A 27,525-nucleotide genomic window follows, 5' to 3' on the forward strand; every position below is an offset into this window, starting at 1 on the left:
TCTCACTCATATTAATATTTGGTTTATTTATTTTCTTCTGTTGATTTAAGACCCTCAGCAATTAAATTGAGCTCATAACACCAGGTTTCATAACGATAGGCCATGCGGATTTGGGCTACATTTGTCTTCCGGATATCATTTCCGATAGGGCCATCTTCAAGGTAATTGTTGCCCAGAAACTTTGCTTTCTCCTATAAAAGAAAAGAAAGCAGAATGTTGTCTCTTCCCTTCCCCACCACCTTGGGTATAAACAATAATGGCATCTTCCACAAACATCCCTTCCTTATGTTGACCACAGGCAAAAGAAAAAAAAAAAAAGTAAACCATTAAAAGCACTCATCTAGTGCTTCAGTGTGCATGATCTACTAAGAAGTCAAGTGTATTTTGTTTCACTTACCCAATATGGCCAGAGAGGTAGAATCATCTTTTCTAGTCCCCATTCCCGTCCCTAACAAATGTGTATGGTTTGTGGGGGAAAAAAATTTGGGGGGGGGCGATACAAGGGATTTAACCCAGGGGTTCTTTACACTGAACCACATCCCCAGCCCTTTTTATTTTATTTATTTATTTTTTATTTTGAAACAATGTCTTGTTAATTTGCTTAGGGTCTTGCTAAGTTGCTGAGACTGGCCTCTCCTGCCTCACTGGGATTATAGGCACACACCACCGCTCCTGGCTTGGAAAAATTTTGCTACATGTGTTTCTCTAATTTTTCAACAATCAAGTTACCAGACGCTTTACTCAGAAGGACAGCAAGTCAAAGACAGTTCTACCTCATGAGAAAGTCCACACTGCAGAACACTGTTCCTTGCTACTTCACACATATCACAGGTGCTCAGCTTGAAGACCTGGGCAGCGATGGCATATTCTTCCATCAGGGGCTCCTGTAGTTTATTTAAATGAAGGAGAGAGAGAGAAATTAATAAAAGAAGTAATATGTATCTTCCACAAAGAGAATAACAAAGGACCTTGATGTAACTTTCAAATTCTGGGTGGAAAATAACCATACAGGAAAATGTTCCTGTGTTGCTCAACATTTCATGCGTGTACCTTGGTGAAGTGGAATTGCATCGGGTCATCCGTAGATAGTGAGATCATTAGCCCTTTCTGGAGGAAATCTAAAAAAGGATTTTTTGCATACTCGAGAAATAGGCTGTTGTTACTTAGTGGTGACATGGCAATGGGAATCTGGGCTAAGAAAAATAAGTACTGTAACACAGGACTCTGAAAAAAAAGATAAAAAACAAATTTAAGGAAAGTGAAAAAGGGATAGAAACTAGAATCTTTAAAATCCCCTTTTTCTACATGGATCTTTAGTTTTCAACAAAATTTTCACCTGCTTTTTAAACTCCTAGTAAAGAAAGATTCTAGTTTTTCAATGTAAATACTATTCAAAATAAATATATTTTGGATTGTACATTTTCAGAAGCATTGAGTCAAATCAAATTGTTTACTTGAGCTTTACTTGCTTAAGTAAGATGGTCTTAGGCAACTAAAGCTCAAAAGACTTCGCCCTGGGACCTACTTTTCCCCAGCCACACGAAAGAAAGTTCTGACTCTTACAAGAGACATTTTAAAGCATGCTATGACAAGAAATCTGGCAAAAAGTAGCTCAGGGTAAGCCAAACCACCCCTGAATTATTCCTTGTCAGAGTTCTAAGCCAGAAGTCAGAAGATCTGCATTAACTCGTCCCTGATGGCAGCTAGGTAGATAATCTTGTGAGTCCCTTTTCTTCTATGTATAGAATGAACCACACTCAATAATCTCAAAAATCTTTTATGCTCTCTTGAATTTGATTCCAGTATTGGTAATGACTTATGACAGTACAGTAGGGAGAAAAAAGACACCTCCATTTCTATGATAAAAATTAATAGTAAGAAGAGTCTCTAACTCACCTTTTTTAAATTCAGGCCATGAGAGATATTATCTGCTATCATGAATGCTGTCAGGAGGTGGGTGATAGCTCCAGCTTCCCCACAGTGAGGTCGGAACACAAATGTATTCATGCCTCGTTCCCTATGGAAATAAAACTGCTAGAGGAGTTGCAGGTTCCAGACAGACTGATTCACAAGAAAATTCAGTAGAAACACTCTGGAAGGGAGCAGCCATCCAAAGGATTCAGCAAAACTGGCAATCCCAAATCATCATCTTACTTTTTCCTAAATACAAACTTTTTAAAAAGAGGCAGCAAAGGATGCAGAGGTAAAGGGGTAACTAATAGTTGAACTGAAACATCTTCAGTCTCAACAGAAGATATACCAGCACCACCATCTCAGCATTTCATGTACTTACACTTTAGGAGAAGTGGTTCCAAAGAACTGCATTAGGGACTGGGACTATAACTCAGTGATAGAGCACATGCTTAGCATATGTAAGGTCCTGGGTTCAATCCCCAACACCATACACAGTCCATTGTAATCCTCCTCTGTTCCTTATCCAGAGATAACAGGAAGAGTAAAAATATAAGGAGTTTTATAATAAATTGCACAATGTTAAGTATAAATTCCTAAACTTCTAATGAAAAGGAACTGTGAAAGTTACTGAAGTCACCAAAAATGTTTATTTTTGTCCCTAAATAAAAAATTTTTTAAAAAAATGGAATAACCAGTTAAGGAAAAGAAACTGATTTGGGTCAATGGGAAGCATTCCAGGAATCCATGGAGGACCTTTGAGAGCTGATGCATGAGGAAAGAGCTGTGTCAAATAGACTCTTCCTTCAGCCCAGTTTTATCTGTCTCCCCCCACTCCACTTTCTCTCTCTCTTTTTCTTTTGTGGGTGTTGGGGATCAAACCCAGGGAGGGCTTCACTGCAAGCCAGGAAAGCACTCTACCACTGAGCCAAAGCCCCCAACCCAAAGACATGGTTCTCTGGTACTTACTTTCTCAGGCTGTTGAGCACCATGATGTTTGCGTACATGTAATAAGAATAATAAGTGTAGGATGGGTTCTTTTCCATTGTCCACTCCTGGGGTTTGGGACTCTTGGAGGAAAACATGTGACCACTGTGTTTGGACTCATCATCCACACTGTCAAAGCCAGTGATCTGTCAGGAAAAGTAAGCCGTGCAACGGGTTCAGTCCAACTGCAGGGTCCCTGTCCTCGAATAAACTTTCAGTTCCAAAGGCAAGGACCAAAAATAAAGAGATAAGCAGCAAGAATTATTTATGGTCAGTCAGGGGGACTGGTTCATGAGCAGCTGTATGAAGGCCTGAAAGATCATGCTTACGTGCTTGAGGAAGACACTGAGGTCTGGGTGAGCCTGGGGATTGATGGTGGCCTCAAACACCGGCATGAAAATATTCTCCAGCATCTTTCCGAAGTGTGGAAGGAAATTCTTGGATCGGAACACATCACTGGAGGCAAGAATAAAGAGAAATTGGAAGCAAAGGAAGATTTTTCTAGAACTGATAGCCCCAGGGACTGGGGCTATAACTCAGTTGGTAGAGTGCTTACCTCACATGCGCAAGGCCCTGGGTTCAATCCCCAGCATCACAAACAAACAAAAACCTGATAGCCCCAGTATGAGGGAACCAGAGAATCAAATACTATGTACAGAAAAAAGAATTGGAATGTTCATCCTACATCCACTCCCATATATTTTTCTTTATTACCCAGAAGGAGGGGTTCAGTTTGGGCTAGTCAGAGGAGGTATTTCTAGACTATGTGCCATCTCTTTATAAACCCTCTGTGGTAAGAAAACTAACCCTGCACAGTTACATCCTGATAAAGAATGAACAAAGTTTCAGTTATTTATATATGTGTATAGTGTACAAGTTGGTGAGCATGAAATGGTTATCAAGAATATCTTTGATCTGTAGTAACAACAATCTATAGCACTTTATATATGCCAGCTACTGTTCTAAGAAGTGGCTAGAAATATCAACTAATGTAATCCTCATGAAAATGTTAGGTACCCTTTTTACTTCTTTTAGAGACGATGAAACAAAGGCATAAAGAAATCTTGTAACTTAACCAAGGTCACACAGCTAGTAAGTGGTAGGACCAGTATTCAAGCATAGCCGGTCTGGATCCAGAGTCTTAATCACCACCCTCTACTGCCTCTCTGCTTAATGGCATTAGATGGAAAGTACTACACCAGTCAAAAAGTTACTTTTTTTGGCCTAAGAGACAGGATGAAACTCTAGCATTGCCACAGGGCACACAGAGCACCTAGGCAGGTTGCCAGAAAAACATATAAACACATAATTTAGATAAACCATCAATGATACTGAACCTACTGAAAGAGAAACTATCCCTGAAGGCAGTGAATGATAGTGTGTGGTATGAAAGGGAGCCGACTTCTTCTGCAGTACCAATGGCAAATGCTCTTTGATCATGGAGAACTTGAGCACGCATACATGTGGGTAAGATAATCAGCAGAATGTGGTAAGTTCTGATACAAGACAGCTACATCCCAGTACAAATGAATGTGGGAAAGAATGAACTGGACACAAAGAAGACCGAGAGAAAGAAAGTATATACTAAGATGGACGTGGTTCTTATTTTAGCTTAGTGATAAAATAGGAATATTGAACTTGAAATGTTCTTCTTAATTCCTGTTTGTGATTAACAATGCTGTACCCAGAGTGGACAAAATTGAGCATGCAGGGCCCTGTACTGAGGGGCTGCTTCAACAAAGCTGATTTCTGTCTAGATGGGCTGCATGTTTCTTGTTCAAGCAGAGGAGCTGAGGCAGATGAAGTGGGAACAGGTTTTAGGGGTTCCCATGGGCGGGTACATACTAGATCCTGGGGACCTGGATCATCCATGTCATGTTGGGGCAGTATATGCGGTTGCTGACAAACCAGGAGGAAAGTTTGCTCCATTCATCAGGACTGCGGCCATAGATGGACAGGCGAGGCTCAGCATGCTGGTACTTGGCCTCCACCAGGTCTGCACCTACCTCCTGCAAAGGCAAGAGAGGAGTTCAAAGCCACAAGATTCCCACCAGCCCCTCAGGGGTCTAAGCCTGTGGGATCTAGGGATTGGAGATTGTTCCTAAGAAGAACGGAGGAAATGTAAAAAATAAATAAATAAATAAATAAATAAACCTAGAAGGAAAAATATTGTGGAAAATATTTTGGTTAAGATCTAAAAAAAAAAAAAAAAAAGATCTAAGCGCTCTCAGAATTGAGGAGGATTATTCAGTGAGGATAAAAGATATATAGAACCTGATGGAGACCTGAGAGGAAAAAAGTCAGATGGAAGATGATGACATATCTGAGGCGCCTGCAAAAGAAATGCAGCTTTTCGTCTTTCCTCTCCCCACAAAATACACTCCTCCCAACTCTACGTGCTCCCTAATACACAGGCATCATGAAGATAAGTGTAGATTCCCACCCAGCTCTTCCTGAATTCACAGCCAAAGCCTGGAAAGGCCAGGTCCTTAATCCCCAAACCACACCCTTAACTTCTCTAGCCTAGGAATAGAGGTCTACGTAAATTATTAGAGTGGGCAGTTCAGAAGAAATACTTGCATTCATTTGAGTGGGGCTTGGCTCCAGAGATGGCACCATGCCTTCCTTTCCTTCTGTCCTTTCTTCCCTCCCTCCCTTCTCAAGAACTGTGCCAGGTCCCATAGATTCAGTTGGTTCATCCCCAACACCCTTCCCCCACCTCAAAAAGATCCAATTGGTTCTTCCTCACCTTGATGATAGTGGCAAAATATTCCCCATTAATGTAATTGTCTGTCTTCAGGTAGAGGTCCCGCAGCTCACTTGCTCCCACAGGATTGTATTTGTCATTGAATTTATCAAAACGCTGGAATGTCTGGCGCCCCTGAATCAAGAAATAGGAGTAGAATTGTATGATTATCAGCTACCTGGACACAGAGTGCCAGGGAATGGCCAAGAGGAACAGGGAGCTGTTAGTAGGGGAAAGGGTTGGGCTCTGAGAATGAAATCTGAGACAAATGAGAGTGAGTGAACCTCAAAATTGGCATAAATTAAGAGAACAGTGAGAAGCAAAGGCATAGGAGAAACACATGTGGGGTTTTGAGATATGTGGGATATGTGGATGTTCACCTACAGCATGAACATCCAGAGAATCAACAGTCAGGTCGTATGGATGCATTTTTAATTTAGTAAAAAGTTCCTTTAGTGTGAGATTCTTCTCTTTGGTGCTATAAACCACTCTGTCAGCATCAATGTGGTAAGATTTCTTAATAAAGCGCAGCAGATGTTTCTGGTTCATGCAGGCAGCTGCATGGATGTGGGTGTCCACCTGTGTGCATATTCAGAGAAAGAAAAAACAGCAATCAGCCTTAGTTATACTATTACTTTGTTAGAAGCAATGGTGCCTGCAAATTCCACTGTGGCAGAAGAGTGAGTAAATATTGAGGGTGTGAATTGACAGCTGGTGGAGGTGACCCAACAATAAAGAAGCCATTTATACCCTTCATGTGCCTGTGCAAGAAGGTATAAGATCTGACTAGATGCAATCATAATGCATACTTCTCCTACGCACGTGTACATTCAATATACTCCCTACATTTGACCCACACAGATTTCTTGGGGACCATTCTCCACCCCAGAAATACAGTTAGAAGTAATGTAGCTACTGTAGCTTTCATCCCCAAAGAAGATAAGTTTGAAATAATGAGGTATGGCACAGTGATGACATTTATGAGGTAGCTATTTTTTATAAGTATGATTTTATAAGATGAAATGTTTGGTGTTTGTTTTGTTTGGTTGGTATTGGGAACTGAACCCAGAGTGCTTTACCATATCCCCATACCTTTGTTTACCATATCTTTGTTTTTTTCTGTTTTGAGACAGGGTCTCACTAAGTTGCTGAGGCTGGCTTAGAATTTGGCAATCCTCCTGCCTCAGCTCACAAATTGCTGGGATTTTAGGCATGGGCCACTTCACCCAGTTTATAAAATGATGTTTAGACAGATTATTTGCTTAAAATTAGATAGACAGCTGAGCTAAGATTTGGGCCTAAATCTTTGCTCAGATATTTCCTATTCCTACTTTCTGCCAATCGTTTAAATGGTCAGAACACATATTGGAAGTGTTTCTAATTGATTGATTTCCACAGTCATCAGCTCATTAGGTATTCACAATCTTCACAGAAGCCATCTTGAGCAGATATATTTCCCAGTTTTACAAATGAGGACACTGAAGCTCAAAAACTATTATTTATAATTACTTACCCCAAAGTTTTAACTCAGGAAGCAGGAGAAAAATAACTAGAAGGAAGATCTTCCAAACCCTAGAATCATGATTCTTGAGGTTTTGTTTTTCTTATTTTTGTTTTTGATGATAATTATAAACATTTTGTATGTGTGGTGCTGTGGATTGAACTGAGGGCCCTGCCCATGTTAAGTAGAATACTTCTCTAGAGTGTACAAAGCCCTGAGTTTGACCCCCAGCACCACACATACACACACACATACAATTATAATTTTTTATGTTAAGAATTTGGTATCTCTGGGGCAACAATAGTCTAGATAGAGTCTATCTGCTTTCACTAAAATCCAAAAAACCTGCAGAAAATTTTGATTAATCAGAAAATAGTATTCTTCTTGCCCTTCTCAAGAAATTATTGGATTAAAGTTTTTGCTAAGAATTACCTCTGAGCATTTAAAACCTTTACCTTCCTGCAGTTATAAAAGTCTCGGTGGGGGTTGTTTTTCAACTCCTTAAGCTCGTCCATCTCATTGAGCATCTGATGAACTTGGAACTTGGAAGAGAGGAACTTCAGGCGACGGTGAGAATAGGTCTTACTGTGAAAAATAAAAATTACATAATTCTAAAACAGTCCAAGCATTAAAGGAAAAGAAAACAATCACAATTTCAAAACCATCAGAGTCTTTATCACTCATAGGAAACAGTTTTTAGAACAAATGTTTTAGGTTCCTGTATAGTTAAATTCACTGAAAAGCACTGAACTCCAAGTGGGGTGTGGTGGTGCATGCCTATAATCCCAGTTACTTGGGAAGGTGAGGCAGGAGGATCACAAGTTCAAAGCCAGCCTGGACAACTTCAGGAGACCCTGATTCAAAATTAAGTTTTAAAAAGGGCTGGGGATGTAGCTCAGTGGGTATTTACCAAGCATGTGCAAGATCCTGGGTTCAATTTCCAGTACTATCAAGAAAAAAAAAGTTTTGAGCTCCAATTTTTCATAAAAATTGGACATAATCACGAGGGAGGTCCTGGGAAGGCATCTTACATATTAGAGGTAACAGTGTTGTCCAAAGTTAAGGGCCTTAGCAGCGCATGGTGGCAGACACTTGTAATGCCAGCCTCAGCAATTTAGTGAGACCCTGTCTCAAAATTAAAAAATAAAAAGGGCTGGGATGTAGTTTTGGGTTAACCCCAGGGTATGTAACCCCTGGGTTTGATCCCCAGTGCCACGAAAAACAAAACGTTGAGAGTCCTGACTTTGCAGTCAGCAGATTTGGGCTCGGATCCTCTTTCAGCCATCTGCATGACTTTGGACAAGTTACTTAACTCTACAAAGTTTCAGCTCATAAAACTGCAATTACAAAGTTACGGTTTTATAGACTAGTTGTGAAAAATAAAAGAAATAAGGTACTCAAAGGGTTTAATATATTTATTTAAACAGAGTGAGCATTTGATAAAAATTCATTCTTACTATTAATAATAGTAGTACTGATTGTTGGTCAGGTCTCACTAAAAACTTACACAGGTCCTTGGGCAATTAAAGCAAGTAGAAAGTTCATATCATCTAAGAAGTCGTGCAGATCTGGGTAAGGATATGGCTTGGGTTCATCTTTGCTGGCTGCTGCCTCATTAGGATAAATGTAAACCACACCGTCTTTCATTTTGAGGTGGTAGCCCAGGTTTGCTGGAAGGTCATCTGTTCGAAAGGGGTCTTCTCCCTTCTTCGGAGGAGGGGTAAAGACTTTTTCAATGAAACAGAGCAATATATCAGCACATAGGATGAATGACCATGTAAAAGTAACCAAAATATGAAAAACTGCAAAATCTCATAATGTTTGGCATCCCATACTTTAAAAGTTATAATTATCCAACTGTATTTAATTTATCCAGTAAAGAAAGTTTATTTTCACATTGTTTTCAAAGATGACTAACTTCATAGTATAAAATAACTCTGGTAATAATGTTTTATCTAGTATAAGAATAATTTTCAAATTATTCAGAAACATATAAAGTAGTTGAATTACAACTTAAATAATTTTAATTTTTTACTGAAGTTAGTCATTATAGGCTTCCTGTTTAGAGCATTTTACTAAAACTGTTAAATAATTGCAAAGAACTGGGCACAATGAAACATGCCTGTAGTCCCAGCTGCTTAGGAAGTTGAAGCAGGAGGATTGCTTGAGCCCACAAGTTCAAGACCAGCCTGGGAAATACAGTGAGTGAGACCCCATCTCAAATAAATAAATAAATAATAAAATAAAATAATTGCATAAAAGCAAAGGTAAAACTATAACTGAAAAAGAGTTTGAATGGTTACCCTTGAACCCAGGGGCACTCTACCACTGAGCTATATCCCCAGCCCTGTTTAAGTTTTATTTTGAGACAGGGTCTTGCTAAGTTGCTGAGGTTGGCCTCTAACTTGTGATCCTCCTGCTTCAGCCTCCTGATTCCCTGAAATTACAGGCATGTGCTACCATGTTTGACTTAGAATGTATTTTTTATTTAATAGATTTTTTTTTATGAACAGCTTTAGATAAGCAGAAGAATTGAGTGGAAAGTACCATTTACATATATCCCTAACCCTCATCCACATGTGCAGCCTCCCCCACTATCAGCATCCTGCATCAGAAAGGTATAATTGTTGTAATTGACAAGCCTACATTGACTCATCATAATAACTGAAAGTTCACAGTTTTCATTATGATTTACTCTTGTTTTGCACATCCTATGAATTTTGATGTACAGTATGTATCAACTCTTATAGTGTCATACAGAGTAATTTCCTAAAGTTGTTTTAATATAAAGAGAGAAATAAAATCAATTCTTACTATAGGAATTATAATTTTAATTATGTTTACTACCTTTTAAAACACATATAATTTCTGCTAAAGGAACTTAGAAAAGATTAAGTGAGTAAATGTTGCCTTCTTTCTGCTGCTGACATTCTCAGCCTAAGGAAGGCCCAGAACACATTCCACACTGGCACAACTTTTAAGCACTCATTCCTTTATTTTCAACAAATATGGTTATTCATTCCTGGGTACTGCTGTGCCCAAACAAGGTATCACAAAATCTTCTTTTTGCAAGTAATGCCTAATGTAGTCTGAGTGAGAAAAATAATAAAGCCTAGCATGTTTAGCCAGGTGCGGTGGCCCCATGCCTATAATCCCACTGCCTTGGAAGGCTGAGGCAAGGTTGAGGTCAGCTTCAGCAATTTAGCAAGACCCTGGCAGCTTAGTAGGACCTTGTCTCAAAATAAAATATAAGGGCTGGGGATATAGCTCAGTGGTAAAGCACCAGGTTCAACCCCTAATCCAAAAAAAAAAAAAAAAAAAGAAGATGAAGAAGAAGAAGAAAGAGGAGGTGGGGGGGAGAAAGAGGAGGAGGAGAAGAAGAGGTTGTTGAAGTTGTTGAAATTTGCACATCTCCTATTCAAAACTGGGAGATAAGGAACACAAAAGAAGGAAAACAATATGTGGCCATGACAAATAACAATTTTTTAGTTCTTATACTTAATCATATTAGAGAAATTACATGGGCAAGACATGTAATTCTAAGTGTCAATATTGTAGTAGATGGGTAAACCAATATTATGAGTCACCGACAAATGTTAATGTGATTACAGTGATGAGCTCATAGAACTTGAGATCTTTAATAATATGACACTTTGAAAGGTCAAAAAGTCTAAAATATTTGCCTCTCTAGAAATCTCATTTCTAGAGTATAATCCTAAAGACGTGAGACAGTGTCTCAAAGATGACATTGTAGCCTTGTTGGAAATAAGTTTTTGAAAAGCAGAAATATAAATGCCTAAAAGTAGAAATGGGTTAAATCAATTATGGTATAGTTAGTAGCACAATAGAAATCTAACATTATTAAAACCCTACTATTAAAAATATGTATTTAGCTTACATAAAAGTTAGAAAGTGGGGGGCTGGGGTCGTGGCTCACTGGCAGGGTGCTTGCCTAGCATGTGTGAGGCACCGGGTTCAATTCTCAGCACCACATAGAAACCAAATAAAGGCCCATTGACAACTAAAAAATATTAAAAAAAAAAAAGTTAGAAAGTGGGGCTGGGGATATAGCTCAATTGGTAGAGTGCTTGCCTCACAAGCACAAGGCCCTGGGTTCAAAAAAAAAAAAAAACTTAGAAAGTTAAAACTGAGCTATGCAAAAAGAATGCTATGTAAAGTCAGAACACATGGTTCACTTTTATCCAGAGGTCAGAGGCACGCAAAAAATGACAGTATTTGGACTGCGTCTTGAATGATTAGGTTGGAGCTACACACTGGGACACAGGGTGAATAAGCAAGAAGGGCAGTCTGGGGACAGGGAACAGCCTAACTGTCCAGGAGCAAGAAAATCTTGAGCTACATGAAGATCAGGAAATATTTCCAACTATAACAAAGAGTACAAAAGGTAGAGTAGGGATGGAAGTCTAGAAATAGGTTGAGCATGCAAGTCCAAAAATAAATAAAATGCAGTTAGGAGGCCAGATGGCCATAGGCCTGGAATGCCAGGCTCCAGACTGGATTTACTTTGTAGGTAGCAGGAGCAGCTGAGGTTTCTGTCAGGAAGAAGATGTGTTCATATCTGTGTTTGTTTTGTTTTTCTGTTTGTTTTTGTTTTTTTCCAGTATTGGGCTTGAATCTAGGGGTGCTCTACCACTGAGCTACACCCCCAGCCCTTTTTATTTTTTATTTTGAGACCTAGGGTGTCAAAGTGAGGATGAATTGAAAGAAGGTGAGATTAAAATGTAGTAGAGTAATTCGGAAGCTATCACAATAAACAAAGAGAAATATAAGCCTAAGTTAGGGTGTGGGGAATGTGAAGAGAGAACAGGTTTAGAGAGATGACATACAGACTGAATCAAGTGATTTTGGACATGCAGGCAGCAGCAGAATGGAGCCAGACTGGACTATGATATTAGAATGGGTTGCTTACAATCTAGGGGCATCCTTTAAATGTAATATTTAGTAGTTAAATCTAAGAATATATTCTTATTCGAGATATATATATCTTTGGTACCAAGGATTGAACCCAGGGGTGCTGAACCACTGAGCAACATCCCCGCCCCTTTTTATATTTTATTTAGAGAGAAGATCTTGCTGAGTTTGCTTAGGGCTTCTCTAAATTGCTGAGATTGCTCGTCTCAGCCTCCCAAGGTACTGGGATTACAGGCATGCGCCACTGTGCCCAGTTTCTTGTTCATTTTATAAGAGAGTAAGTTACCTGGATAGAAGCTTTCATTGGCCACCCAGGCTTCACCATCAATGTTCCGCAAGTACTTGGAAGGGGTTTTTGGGAACCTCTGAAATGACCTCTGCATGTATTTCTCCCTTATACACAATGCCCGATACAGACCCTTACAAACCACTTCAAAATCTTCAACTGTTACCTGCCAAGAAAATGACAGAGCATCAGAGTCCTGTAAAAACCTAAATTGTGGGTGGAGCTTATCTCTGGCACTTCCCAGCTCACTTGTGTATTTGAGCCCATGCTGAGCCTCACCTGCATTCCGCTGTTTTCGAACAGACTTAGATTCAGGGTCTACTCCAAGGGCAGGGCTTGGAGTTTTTCTTTCATCTCCACCAAAATTTATCAGTGCTGAGTCTTTCCCTTATAGCCTTATATTCGCTTTTGTTTGTTTTGGGCTGTGCTGGAAATCGAATCCTGGACCTTGCCTATGCTAGGACTTAAAATCAGTATACTACGATGGCACAGCCATATCGACACTAGGCAAACGCTCTACCACTGAGCTGCAACCCCAGACCCCCTGATTTGGTTTTTGATTTTTGCTGCATCACAGTGATTATCCAATAAATATGACTAAAAGAACCTATTCTAACATGGTATATACTTTTTCCTTCCATGGTATATACTTTTTCCTTCAGATTGACTTCTGAAGACAATCTCTCAACGGAAAGACAATGCAATTCTAATTGTGAGAATTTGAACCCCTTGTTCAGTGAGCGAAGTATTTTGGGATAAATTCAGTGTTTTAAGTCCCTCAGACCCTATCACTCAAGCATTGTCTTCTACAACTACAGAATATCATACTGTGAAAGTCATTCCTGTGGATAGTTTGAAAGAGAATCTTACCTCTAGCTGAAAATAGAGAGCTTCCAGAGTAAAGCTTTGTTAGAGGCATTGGAAATTTACTAAGCTGTTCCATTTCTCTTCCCCACCCTTAACCTGTGGCTGGGCCAGGCCTGCCCAAGAAGTATAATTAGAAATCACTGAATGATCATAATTGGAATCCAGAGAATTTTTCTCTGGGATCAACAAAATCTTGTTCCCTATGGTTTGAGATACAGATATGGATCTTAATCAGTTCAATTATTTTTAAAGACATGCTGAAGAATATGGCACAGTTGCTAGGTCTGGGGGTCTGCTCCTAATGGCATGCTTGTTCCATTGCCACCAAAGAGCCCACCAAACTATCAGCTCCTCCAAGACAGAGTTGGTTCTTATTCACCTTGTCTTCACTTAGCACACGATGCCTAGCACTGAGAGGCTGCTGAATGAGGACTGATTAAATTGACTCAATTAAAATAAATAAATAAACTGAATCAATTGTTTATCAGGGATTAAAGATCTTAGGTCTTTAACCCTGATTGCCCCTTTGCCTTTCTGCATTCCAAGGATGAAGATTGGTTTGGGTAGCCCACAGCCAAGTTGTGTTGTTCAGGAGCTTAGCTATACTCATCTACCAAGTAGAACAACACACCTTGTTCTACAAGACTCCAAGCTGAGGTTTTAGCTGCCCTCTAGCTTTCAAAGGAGGAGCAGTTACTCCCTGATTGATACCTGTGTACCTGATCCTTCCGTCTTTGTTTATATCCTCCCATTTTTTTAAAAAAATTTCTGCTTTCATGAGTATCAAGTTTGTCTTATAATTTTTATAATCTTTTGAACCCTGGAGTTCTCAAACTGAGTTTCACACATTCTTATCACTATTAAATGTTCCACTTCAGTTACTTAGTGTCTCAAACCCTGTCATTTGCAGATCATCTTATATTATACAAAAATAAATGAATAAAAATAAACAAGAAGAGTTTGCATTTCATTGCTGTGGCACTTTTTAGTATCTTAGGACTTAGCCTGTCTGGGTCAGTTACATGAGAAGGGGGCTCAGGTCTGGTCATTAAAGCTATATTTGGAGCACAGACCAATGGCTAAATAACAGTTTTGCTAGTATGACACGTATACTGCAAGTCTGTGCGGCAGAGATTTATTAATTGGCCAACTGTTCTGGATAGGACAAGCAGGTCAACTTGTTAGGAACATGCGCTTACTATTCTTGTGACATACTAGAGTCTGTTGCAAGCGTAATCTACTGCGTAAGCATTTGCAGTGAAATTGGAGAATTTAGTTGGTCAAAAAAACCCAGTCCCATGAGAATGTTCTAACCTCTTTCTCATCTTTCTTTTTTTGTCTGATTGCTCCTTCTTTTCCAATACCTTTCTTTCTCCTGATCTCTTTTCTTTGACTAGCTTATGCTGCCCACAGCCCTTCCCTCTGCAATATGTCTCCCTTGGGTCTGTCTTTCCCCTAGAAGTCCCTGTGCCTCCCCAAGTTTCCCTTTCCTGTTTTATGGAGACATCAACGAGACTGGACCACCTATCCTTGTTGCTTTCTTTGGTTCCGCTGCCAAAAATCTGTCCACTGTATTCTGGGGCACATATACTGCCCATGCAAGCAAAGGAGACAGAGGAGAAACCACGTGGGGTGATACTTTGTAATACAGAAATATAAGACATACCACATTAGCACTGAAGTGCAACAATGAAATAGAACAAAGGACAGATGAGACAACACCTTCTCGAACAGAAAGCAGGAGAAGGTGAGAAACTAAACGCCAAGCTGAGTGGCTTACCAGTAGCCTTATCTGAGTGGCAAGGACAACTCACCCCAGAGGCATAGTCACCCGTGATCTGCACTCTCTGGAAATCAGGCACAGTCTCGTAGGTTGGAGATGAAGAAATGCATTCATCAATGTGGGACAGTTTGGTGGAAGACGTTTCACTTAGTGGAATTGACAAATTAACTGTCTTCCGTCCTTGGAAACGTTTTTTCCTGGGTTTGAAATTTAAAAATAAGAGGACTTAACTTTGTCTTCATCAGGATTTTCATTGTAATAGATGAATATTTCACTATACCATTTCATTTTGAGGACAAAAAGTGAAAATTAGAAATTGGATTAGGTGTCAGAAATAGAATACAAATACAGTGGGAGAAGATGTCACTGAAGACACATGACAGGGGTTCCTTTTGGTGAGCATAACTCAGAACAGTGGCCCTTAGGGAACATGCTAGAAGGCCTTCACATGACACCATTACCCCCAGGCAGTCTGCTCCTAGCAGAAGAGGAAGTCTAGGTACTGCAATGAGCACAGGCTATCAGTTACTACCTGTGTCACTTTGCTCATGTTTCTGAAATTCTGTGAGCTTCCATCTTCCTCTCTGAAAGAAGTGGTACAATAATAGCTACCTTAGAGAATTTCTGTGAGATTTAATGTACATAAAATGCCTAGCACAGTACCTGGAACTTGTAAGATGCATGATTAATATTATATTATTTCCTCAGATCAGCAAATACTTATTGAGTTTCTAATTTGACACAAGCCCTATGTTAGGTTCTGTGGGTGATGGCGGAGGAGGTGATTTGTTGTTTTTTCCTTAAAGACATAAACCAAGAGAAAGACAACAGGATAGGGCTGGTGGGATGAGGGGAGGGCGGAATAGAGGGAGTTCCAGCTAAGTGGTTAGTGTAAGTTTGAGGACTAAAATGTGTGAATCCTAGTATAGTTCAAATAAAAGAAAATAAGATTTTGTCAAGAGGGATCTCTGAAGACTACTCGATGGGGACAATAAGTATGCCTTACGAAAACAGGATGGGCAGGGCAGAGGGCAGGAATGGAAAGTGGCGTCCCTAAGACCAAGAAACTGTCAGACTGGCGGGAGGGAGGCAAGACTCATGTCAGGGAACACAACACTGAAGTTGGCTAGGGGCAGAGTTAGAGGATGTAGCCTCCGGAGTTTCAGTTTATGTGATAATTGCATATAGGCCAAGTGCGTTCAGGACAGCTGTTGGCCCACTTTGGTTTGGAACAATTGCAGAGATAGCCTGAGTCCTCTTGCTGGAGGCTTCCACTCAGGGAGATGTGGGTGGATGTTGGGAGCTCACTGCTTTCTTCTTTCTCTGTCATTGGTTCTCACCCTTACAGTGGGTAGGGGGGAGAAGAATTTCTAATTCTAGCAGTCTTCTTTCTCTGCATTGAACCATCATTCAGACTGAACCATACCTGCCCTGTCATCGCCCCCCCCCCAACCTTGTGGCAAGGTACTAAGCAGTCTCCTCGCACCACTTACCTCCTGCCTTCTGTGGAGGTGGACAGAGTCTCCATGTGGAATATGTGGGCTTGCATCTCGTGAAAAGAGACGGGACAAATCTCATCCACGTCAAAGGGAGAGATCTCATGACGGCCTCCCTCATCTTTGACTTCAGAGGCGAACACTTTTTCAGCAAAGCTACGCATCGCATCATCGATTTCTAAAAGAGGTTTTTATAAATGAGTGTTCAAGTCCTTTTCTCAAAAAATCCAAGAGTCTCTGCTAGGTGTGAGGCATAGGTTAAGGACTGTACTGGGTGCTTGGCTCCCCTGCTCTCCAACGTGGGTTCCTGAAACACGGCAGAGTTTGGGGCTCACTCTCCCATTAGTGACTCTCTCTCTCTGTAGCTTAGAAATCTGCTCTCAGAAACATGGGACAGATTCTCACAGTACATTTCTGGAGGATCCTAAAGATGGGACTGTGCTCTTATAGCATCAACACTTAATGAAAAAAATCACCTGTTTCTGGGAGGGCTACATTTAATTTCATAGTAAGCAAGCAGCAGTTCTTCCCATTGGGCCAGAGGTCTTACAAATGGTTTTGAAGATGTGGATATATGGTTGTTGGTCCTTGGAGGGTTTTTCCTAAGAAGAACCAATGATCCCATGATCACTGGGAAATCAGTTAGTTCTAAGAAATAAATGTCATCTTCTTTTTGGTACTAGGGATTAAATTCAGGACCTCACTCATGCTAGGCAAGTGCTCTATCAGTGAGCTACATTCCCAGCTGGCCTTTACTCTTCTTGAGACAGAGATTTTGTTTCTCTCACATGTCAAATCTCTACCCACCCCAAATTCTAACAATTTGGGTGATATGCTACTATGTAGAAGAGGGGAGTCACCAAAATTCAGTACCATATGTTGGAAATTCCCTTTATTATGGTTGTGGTCTTCCATAAGGAATGACCTTTGGGAAGTCGATTTACTTTACATGCCTTGTTTGTCCCATTCTTAAAATCAGGGAAGAGGGTGACTCTTAGCCTGGCAGTGGATGACTCCAAAATCTTCAGAATATAAGAGAACCAGTGTCATCATTCAGGGTAGTGAGGACCATCAAGTATCCACTTATCCTGTTAAGTTCCGCCGTGTTCTCCAGATACCCAGTGGTTTACATCTGACTAGTCATCACTTCTAATGCTTATAAAAGCTTCTTGGTATTTCCAGAAAGAACTGGTAAGCAGTCATAAGAATGGCAAACCATTAACTACTTGAGGCAATAGTGGAAGACAGATACATTACCCATCTGATGATAAAAGAAAGCTCTCTCCATGCCATCAATGTCTACGCAGGCCTCCAAAAGGCAACATTTTCAATTCTGATGTAAGTAGGTGTAATGAATTCAATGCTCTGCTTTGCACTTACCAACTCCTCCGCCTTCCTCTGTTTCAGTTTCCTTATCTGTCAAGTGGGGACACTAATAACTACTGAACCTCACTTGCAAAGCTGTTGTGACACCAAGTGAGTTAATGAATGTGGAAGGGCTTTAAGCACCTGATTAAATTGAATGATGTAATTTGGTTACATCGGTCAAACACACATTTGGTATTTGGGGTTAGCTTTGGGCCATTAAGGAAATGACAAATGATATGACTTAGTTTAGGATGAAGCATTCATTAGAAATGATAGGAACTCACACATAACTTCACCACCACTACCAGTCAGGTTAGCCAGTTTTAAAATCCTGGCTTGTCACAGCAGCGTTAACAGAGAAGCCCACTAGGTTGGCTGAACTTCATGCATCTGTTTGCCTCGTTAAACTCAAACACTTCCTGAAACTGAAATGCATCTTTGGAAGTTCTTAGTAGTTCTTTGGCAAGCATCATGATCCACGAAGGAACAAATGGTGCCCTAAGTAGGTATATTTGGTGGCTAAAAATGCCTCCCCAACTCACTGCCAATTGATCCCTAGAAATAGCATCATTCTTCCCTGAGCATCACAAGCAGGCATGTGCACCTCACGGATGAGTGGCAAGCAGGAGTTAGAAGAGGCTTCATGCATCATGAAGGGCAAACGGAAACAGACAGCTGGTTTATGATGATGAAGATGATGATGAAGATGAGGATGAAAATGCAACTGGCTTATCACTGGAGTCTGTGGTACTGTTGCTGAAGACCTCAGAAGAATGGTATGGAAACCAATGTCTCGAGACCAGATCCCATTTGCTGATGTCTGACTTTTCCCAAACAAGCATTCATTATCTGGGACTACACATGGCCATTCATTTCATATCTTTTTTTTTTTTTTTTTTTTTTTTTTTTTTTTAATATCAGGGATTGAACCCAGGGGCACTTAAAAACTGAGTTACATTCCTAGCCCTTCTTATTTTCTAATTTTGAGACAGAATTTCATTAAGTTGTTTAGGCCCTCACTAAGTTGCTGAGGCTGGCCTCCAAACCATAATCCTTCTGCCTCAGCCTCCCAAGTTGTCAGGATTGTAGGCATGCACCACACACCTGACAGTTTCAGATCTTTAAATATTATTGTTCTTACTATGATTGTGGCTTCCTGAACTACAGGCAGTTGAAAAGTAGAAATTCTGGAGTAGTTTACATGATGTCCCAAAATTATATGGTCGATATTTCCTTCTACTGAATCAACCAGTTGTTTTGACTTCACTCAACCACTGCTGAAATTTAATCCCTAACTCAAGAGCTCTGTCCTACGAAAATACTTCTAGAAGTGGTAGCAATTTCAGGAAGGAAAGAATGAAACTAGTATTTCAAAAGATAAGTAGATAAGATTTAATGACAACCTGAATTCAGGAAGTAAAGGAGAAATAATCACCTCAGGTTTGTATGGATAATTACCAAGTTCTTTTTAAGCATGTTGTTAGAGATAATAAAACATCCAAGTGGTAATGTCTTTTTATTTTTATTTTTTTGGTACTGGAGATTGAACCCAGCGGTGCTTAAACACTGAGCCATAACCCCAGGCCTTTTAATTGTTTATTTTGAGACAGAATTTCATTAAGTTGCTTAGGCCCTCACTAAGTTGCTGAAGCTGGCCTTGACTTTGCAATCCTCCTGCCTCAGCCTCCCTAGTCTTTGGGATTATAGGCCTGCACCGCCACGCCCAGACTGAGTGGCAATGTCTTGACATATACATCTGGATAGGGAACAGATAAGAGAATAGAAAAAAAGTAGTCGAATGGTGAGGCAGAAAGAACACTGGATTAGGAATAAGAAAAAGTGTCCTCAACAGCTGGGTGGCCTTGGGCAAACCAAAAGATCACTGGGAGCCTCAGTGGTCATCATCATAAAAGAAGAATGTCAATAACAATGATGTCCACTTCAGACAGTTGTCAAGATTAAACAAGAAACACTTAAAAAAAAAAAAAAACACACAAAAAAAAAACTACACCGTACCATCCAGAAATTGGAGATCATTATTATTAACACAGGAAGTGCAAGACTCTTGAGAAAAGGAATATCATGCTTGCTCTTCACCCAGCAGATTCAGAAAAGCATGCATATTTCTCAGCAGTGTCTTATGTGTGGGGAAGATGAGGTGGCAGCTCTTTCATCTGCCAACATCTCATCTCACACAGGAATCCAGAGGCAGACCTGTCATCATTCAGCAAAAGGACAAGAGTCACTGGAGATGGAGGGCAACATACGATTGAGGTTACAGTTTTATCTAAAATGAGTTTTAATTTTATCTAATAACAAAAATTCACAATAAATTTTTCTGCATTGGAGTTGACTCAGTAGGGCCATTTGGCTGATTTGTGTCTTATTTATTTATTTTTGATTCTTTTAATTGGTTGTGTCTTTATTTAAAAATATCGAATAAGTACTCCATGAAATTTCCTTTGAAAAATACTGAGTTTTTGTTTTGTTTTTGGAATCCAGAAAAGCCAGGAGTCCATTTGGGATTTTTTTGGATATCTATGATCATTATTTAGCTTTGTTGACTTTCAAGTGTATCATTCAGTAAATGCTGCTGAAAAATAACCATGTTTCTGAATTTAAAAAGAGTATCACTTCTTTAATTGATACTCCAGAGGAGATACAGTCCAAGATACTCACGTTTTCTTTCTGCTGTATGAAGTAAAATAAAACAAGATACATTATATGAACAACAGTCAGAAATCATCCTAGGGATTAACCAGTGTTTTGGAATACACTGGCTGGCAGAAGAAAGAAGTGGTAGGAGTTATTCCAGCTCAATCTTTTAGCCTATCTGAAGTTTGCTGCCATTGGAAACCCTGGGAATATGTTCATCATATAGCTCTTCATTTCCTTTTCTTTTCTAATCTTTCTCTCCTCGTTTTTTTTGTTTTTTTTTTTGTTTGTTTGTTTTGTTTTTGGTACTGGGGATAGAACCAATGGACTCACACATGCTAGCCAAGTGCTCTGCTACTGAGCTCTTCCCCAACTCTTTTTATTTTTATTTTGAGAAAGGGTCTTGCTTCCTGAGTTGCTGGGATTATAGGTGTGCACCACTATGCCTGACTTCTAATATATTTTTAAATTTATGTGTATAATTTTCTTTGTGTGGTGCTGTGTATTAAACCCAGGTCCTCATGCATTTAATGTTTTACCACTGAGTCACATCCCCAGCCCAAAAAGGTGCTTCTTGTAAAATGTGAATAAAAAAAAATTCTCATATGCTGGTAGGAGGTAAACTAAAACAATTCTTTCGGGAAAAACAATTTAGTAACATCTACCAAACTCATTTCTGAGAAGCAATCCAGTGGAAATATTCCTTTAACACGGAAAAAAAAAAAAAAAAAAAAAAAAAACTTTAGGTGCAATTATTGTCAGAGCACATTTATACTTACAAAAAAAACGTAAAGAATCTAAGAGACTAGGTAAGAAAATTAGAATATTATACAGCCATATAAAGTGGTGTTAAGGAAGAATTTGAAATACCATAGTAAAACGGTTAAGTTATAATGGTAAGTCAAAACATTACCCTGCCGAACAAAGGATTAAAAAAATTAAATACATGGGTTGGGGTTGTTACTCAGTGGTAAAGCACTTGCCTAGCATGTGTAAGGCACTGGGTTTGATCCTCAGCACCACATAAAAATAAATAAATAAAATAAAGGTATAAAAAATATGAGAACATTATAAAAAAATACATATATAATATAAAGACTACTGTGTTTTTAGAAAAATTTCTTTAATTTTGCATGGGGAAAAAATTGAAAAGAAAAACACTAAAATGTTAAGAGTATATATTTTCGGGTGATGGGACTCTGGTGATATTTTCCTTACTACTACTTTCTACTTTTTGTAAATAAGTGTTTATTACTTTCACTTCTCAATATAACTTTCTCTTTGTTTCATATGAAACATGCATTGCTTTTATAATGAAAATACTGATAACATTATTCGTTTTAAAATTACTCTGTGTACAAACCTGGATTTTGAACCATCAGAATACCCAGACTGGGTTAAAAATTCTGTCATGCTCATAATTTTTAGCTGGAAACATTGTATAGGACCCTTCTCAGAACTGTGTCTGTACAGATTTTGTTTAGACTAGCAGAGTAGATATCACATATCTCACAGTTTTCTAAGGGATCATCAAAGATGCCATTTTAGAAAATTACCCTCCTCCCTAAACTAAAAACAAACAAAGCTTGAAAATGTCTTGCCTCTTTCTAAAATGTATTATTAAAGCGATTAGGAATCCTAAATAAAGGATTATCAAAGCTGACATGATAGTTAAAGGAAGGGTTGCAGATGAAAAAAAAAAAAAAAATGAGTTCTCCAAACACTTTTGCACACCTACCTGAAAGTTTGAACAGAGGCATTGTTGTTGCTGGAATCCTTGATTCTAGGATAGCACAGCAGAGAGGAAGAGACTGTGGGGATGGCTGACTGACACTGTAAAACACCCTGACACTCTTTATTATTTTGCTTGGCCCCCTGTAATCTGACCCTTCTCTGCTAAAAGAAGAGAGATGAGCTTTGGACCTATTTATAACTTTAGGCAATTGACAGTGAAAAACAGGTGAAGCCTTCAGTTTTTATTTTGGGATTTTAGAGAAGATATCTGCAGGGGGCCTGGAATTGCATTTCAATACCTTCTGCATCTTCCTGAAGATTGGATTTTCACCAAGTGTATTTTTTTCCCCCATAAAACTCATTCTTTTATATTTTGGAGTGTAGTTTTCTTAGATGATGTGACTATGGATGATTATTTTCTATTGAAACACATGAAATCTGTCAGGTTTCTGAAAAGTCAAGATCCTCAGGATTTCCCACAAAGAGAATAGTTTTCTGTGGTTGGTGAATATGCTCTAATATTATTCATCAAGTTCTTAAAACTAACATACTCAAGCATGTGCACATTTCTACTAACTGTGGGGACTCAGCTTTTGAAAACTAACCAGGACTGTCCTGGGCAGTGCGTATGGTAAACAAGAAATAGGCTCCTACTGATTTTCTAATGGACAATACCCAATAGGATAATTTCAGGTGATAATGGCTGCTATAAAGAAAGCAAAACAAGATGATTTCTAAGGATCAGAGATGATTTTCACCTTTCAGTAACTGAGGGCAGGAGTACCTCTCTTCTCAGAACTGCTTGGTAACAGCTGGGTGTGTGGTGCACACCTGTAATCCCTGCTCTCAGGAGGCTGAGGCAGGAGGATTTCAAGTTCAAAGCCAGCCTCAGCAATTTTGCGAGACCCTAAGCAACTTAGCAAGTGGCAAACAAAACAGAACTGTTTATTAGTATAGATTTTAGATACCTCATGTGAGTCTCTGCAGCATCATCAATAACTCTATCTGTATGAGTGGCATACTGTACTTTCAAGAAAATTATGCCCTTCAAAAATAATTTGAGAAATTCTCGAAACAACTTTCATGTAACCACAGAGTACTAGAGAGAGAACAAGTTCCTTGGAGTTCTGGAGTGAGCGCAGCTACTTCATGTTGTTAACCCATTTGTACCCTCCAAAAAACATGCACACCCATCCATTTCAGGACCCAAGCCTTTCCTTTTAATGAAATTAACTCAGGATGTTGGGCTGAAGTACAGAGTTTGAGAAGGTACATGCGAAGAGATAGGGAAGAAAGGCAGAAGCTAGACCATGCTAAGGATTTTAATCTTTATAACATAACATCAGAGACCCACTGAAGTTTCTTAGGTTTTCTTTTCCCCCCAGTGCTGGGGATCAAACCCAGGAGTTCTATCACTGTGCTCCATCCACAGCTGCCCCACTGATGTTCTAAAAATGGAATAACAACAATAATACAGTTGACTCTCCATATCCATGAGTTCTGCACCCACAGAGTCAACAAACCACAAACGGAATTTTTTTTTTTTTTATTGTTCCTGGCCGGGTGTGGTGAAACATGCCTGTAATCCCAGTGACTAGGGAGGCTAAGACAGAAGGATTGCAAGTTTGGGGCCAACCTCAGCAATTTAGCAAGGCCCTCAGCAACTTAGCAAGACCCTACCTCAAAATAAAAAATAATAAAGGGCTGTGGATGTAGCACAATGGTTAGGTATCCCTGGATTCAATTCCCAGTAGCCCCCCCGAAAAAAAAATTGTGTGCATACTGAACATATACAGACTTTCTTGTCATTATTCACTAAACAATATAGAATAACAACTATTTACATAGTATTTACATTATTTACATTGAATTAAGTATTATAAATAATCTAAAGATTAAAGTGTGGGAAGACACGCCTGGGTTATATAAGGGACTTGAGCATCTGCATTTTGGAATTTGCAGGGGTACCCAGAATCAACCCCTGCAGATATCAAAGGACAACTGCATTAATTTAAAAAACATAAAAACTAAAAAACACTTTAAACCAGGAGCAGTGACACGCCCCTGTAATCCCAGCAGTGCGGGAGGCCCAGGCAGGAGGATCATTAGTTCAAAACCAGCCTCAGCAAAAGCAAGGTGCTAAGCAACTCAGTGAGACCCTGTCTCTAAATAAAATACAAAATAGGGCTCAGGATGTGGCTCAGTGGTTGAGTGTCCCTGAGTTCAATCCCTGGTACCCCCCGCCAAAAAAAAAAAAAAAAAAAAAAAAAAAAAAAAAACCCACATTTTATCCATACATCTTGTACCAAGTACCTTTCATTTATTTAATCTTCACCATTGGCAGATACTTTTATTATCTTTCTTTTATTTTTTGCAAGGATGGGGATTGAACCTAGGACCTCACACAATACTAAGCACATGGTCTCTACTACTGAACTACATCCCCATCCCCTATTTATATTTACTTTTTCAAATGAGGAATCCGAAGTTCAAAAATATTAAGTGACTGGCCATACTCATGCAATTAATTAGGGGCATTCAGAATTTGAACCTAAATTCATTTTGCTAAAGCCTGTGTTCTTTACTTCTGCATTGTAGTGCCTCTAATGTGATCCATGTGCATCTTAGGAAGACCCCTTTGGCCATAATGTGTGAGGAAGAGAGCAGGCTGCAGGAAGGAAGACCATTCAAGGGACTTTTTTTTGGTACTGGGGATTGAACTCAGGGGCACTTTACTAGTGAGCCACATCCCCAGTCCTATTTTGTATTTTATTTAGAGACAGGGTCTCACTGAGTTGCTTAGCACTTCACCATTGCTGACGCTGGCTTTGAGCTGGTGATCCTCCTGTCTCAGCCTCCTGAGCCCCTGGGATTACAGGCATGCGCCATCGTGCCTGGCCAGGGGACATTTTTGAAAAGTTTATTTATTTATTTATTTTTTGGTACTGGGGATTTAAATCCAGGGACGCTTTACCAGTGAGTTACATCCCTACTCCTTATTTTTTTTATTTTGAGACAGGGTCTCACTAAGTTGCTGAGGGTCTCACCAAGTTGCTGAGGATGACTTTGAGCTTTTGATTCCCCTGCCTCAGCCTCCCAAATCGCTGGGATTATAGGCATGTGCCATTAACCCCAAATTTATTTTGAAAATCTGATGAAAGAAGATAAAGATTTAAACTGAGGCTATTGCTTATAGATTTAGAGTGGAAGTGATAGATACCATATATTTTGAAGACAGGCTCACAAATCAAAAATGACATAAGGCATGTAATGGAAAAGGCGTTTTGAGGTGAAATTCCAAATTTCCTTGCAGGTGATCTGTAGGAGAGTGGTGCCAGTCACTGCGACAGAGAAGCCTTATAGGACTAAGGCCCAAACCAATAAATTTGGCTTTAACTCATCAAAGTGGAAAATTTCGGCAGGCAACTATACATTGCTCTGAAGCTCTGGGATGAACCCTGAACTTGAGATAGATTTGAGAGTTACTAGCAATGATGCTGATTAAAACACTGATAATCAATTACATCCCTTTGAGAGAATGAAGAGAGAAAAGAATTAAGGGCCACAGGTATATTCTTAAGGATAATCAATATTTAAGGGTTGGTTATAGAAGCAAAAGTCCTTTAAAAAAAAAAAAAGATAAAATGTCCTGGAAGGAAGGAGAAAACAGGGAAATATTGGATCATGGCAACTATGGGGGAAAAATCTGAAACAGATGGGTTAAATGTCATGAAACTTCATGAGATGACAGAAAACAATGTATAGACTTTGACAAAGAAAGATTGGTGATCACTGTTGGCTCAGTTCAGATCCTCCAAGAAGAAGATGCCCAGACATGACATGCTAGAAGTTTATTGTCTGTGAAGGATAAAAGGAAAGAGAGCAAAGAGGAGGCTGGGAGGACCACAATACAGGTCTGACACTCCTGAGAGGAGACAAGGAGGGAAGGAAGACTGAGTAAAACGTGCCTCAGACTGTAGTCTGAGAACCCTAGACAGGCCAATGAAGAATTTTCCAGCAAAGATTAAAGGAGTCTTGCATAGAGACTTGGCCCAACCCTAATATCCCTCCATGTTCATCATTGGTTATGGGGTGGGGACAGCAGGTACTGAGCAGGGGCTCAGGATCACAGATCAAAAGGAAGGGGGGGCAACTGGAAGCTGTCAGCCAGCCATGCTCCTCAAAACAGTTTAAGAGCATCTTCTCCCACCTTTGTGACCACCACTGCTGAAGAAATTTTGGAGATGTTCTGTGAGTGGAGGTTGGATGGTTGTAAGGTGAAGAGTGAAAGAGGGTGGGCAAGTGCAGACTCTTCTTTGATAATGATGTTGTCAGAGAATGGAAGGAGAGAAAGAGTGACAGCTGGAGAAGTAAGATCAAGGGAGCATATGTATAGGATTGGGGGTGGGGGCAGAGATAAGTAGATGGAGGAAATAAACATGTCAAGAGTGTAGAATTGGTGGAGAGAACATGTTTCCAGTCCTGGAGGATACAGGAGGAGGAGGGGCAAGACCCAGATGAAGAGCGGGGAGACCTCTTTCCTGGAGTCTGGAGTAGAGGAGGGAGAAAGAAGCAGACAGAGGCACCTGGAGGCATGGAGGTAGTAAACGGGAGGTGTTCAAGCCCTGTGTTATTTTTAAAATTTCTGATTCATTGAGTAAATATACTAATGAATATAAAGTTGTTAGCATGCAGAGATGCCCAGAAAAATGTTGATAGTTTTAAATAACAGGGGAAAGTGCAGAATGAAGTTTAAGTCCTTACTATCAAACTAAGAATGAGAAGATCTCAAGAGACTGGCCATCTCTTTTTGTGAATTCCACCTGCTGCAGGTTCAAAAAAAGTGATTGATTTTAGTACAAAGATTTGCTAAAACTAGCAAATGTTCTATGGAGTTTTCAAAAATTGTTTTTGTTTTTGATACTGGGGATTGAATCCAGAGGTGCTTTACCTCTGATCTATATCCTCAGTCCTTTTTAAATTTTTATTTCAAGACAGGATCTTGCTAAGTTGCTGAGAATCTTGCAAAGTTGCTGAGGCTGCCTTGAACTTATGATCCTCCTGCCTCGGCCTCCCTGGTCCTGAGATTACAGGTGTGTGACACCATGCTCTGCTCACTTAGTGTTTTCAAATGATTCAGTTTGTCTGCTTTATTTTACCATAAAATTAGAAATAAGTCTGATTATTAAAAAAGATTTCTTGGTTAAAACTCAGTGTTTAGCATATAGAGAAACAGTCACCTTTATATATGGTTGGTAT

General features: G+C 39.6%; 1 protein-coding gene across 3 annotated transcripts; it reads right to left on the reverse strand.

The window, feature by feature from the left end:
- On the reverse strand, positions 1-22,326 carry AMPD1 (adenosine monophosphate deaminase 1). 3 transcript variants are annotated; one of them, XM_079152715.1, is made up of 15 exons: positions 22,271-22,326; positions 16,507-16,687; positions 15,045-15,210; positions 12,364-12,529; positions 8,653-8,872; positions 7,601-7,730; positions 6,029-6,223; positions 5,648-5,779; positions 4,744-4,907; positions 3,228-3,354; positions 2,881-3,044; positions 1,897-2,017; positions 1,051-1,224; positions 774-884; positions 1-191 (listed from the first exon to the last, which is right to left on the reverse strand). In XM_079152715.1, exons 1-15 carry the CDS (start codon positions 22,290-22,292, stop codon positions 24-26), a joined length of 2,241 nt encoding a protein of 746 aa, XP_079008841.1. In that variant the 5' UTR covers positions 22,293-22,326; the 3' UTR covers positions 1-23. The 3 variants fall into 3 exon arrangements, with proteins under 3 accessions (XP_079008841.1, XP_079008840.1, XP_079008839.1); XM_079152714.1 differs by lacking the exon at positions 22,271-22,326 and adding an exon at positions 17,767-17,812; XM_079152713.1 differs by lacking the exon at positions 22,271-22,326 and adding an exon at positions 16,986-17,031.
- Between the last annotated feature and the right edge of the window lie 5,199 nt (positions 22,327-27,525).

This window comes from Sciurus vulgaris (assembly GCF_902686455.1).
Source record: "Sciurus vulgaris genome assembly, chromosome: 1".
Lineage (NCBI taxonomy): Eukaryota > Metazoa > Chordata > Mammalia > Rodentia > Sciuridae > Sciurus > Sciurus vulgaris.

Coding starts and splice junctions, on each gene's coding strand:
- AMPD1 (XM_079152714.1), bottom strand. CDS start 17,797: ATGGAGAGAGCTTTCTTTTATCATCAGATGG. Junction 8,873..12,363: donor CAATGAAAGCTTCTATCCAG/GTAACTTACTCT, acceptor TCATTGAAAAAG/TCTTTACCCCTCCTCCGAAG. Junction 1,225..1,896: donor ATGGCCTGAATTTAAAAAAG/GTGAGTTAGAGA, acceptor CTTTTTTTTCAG/AGTCCTGTGTTACAGTACTT.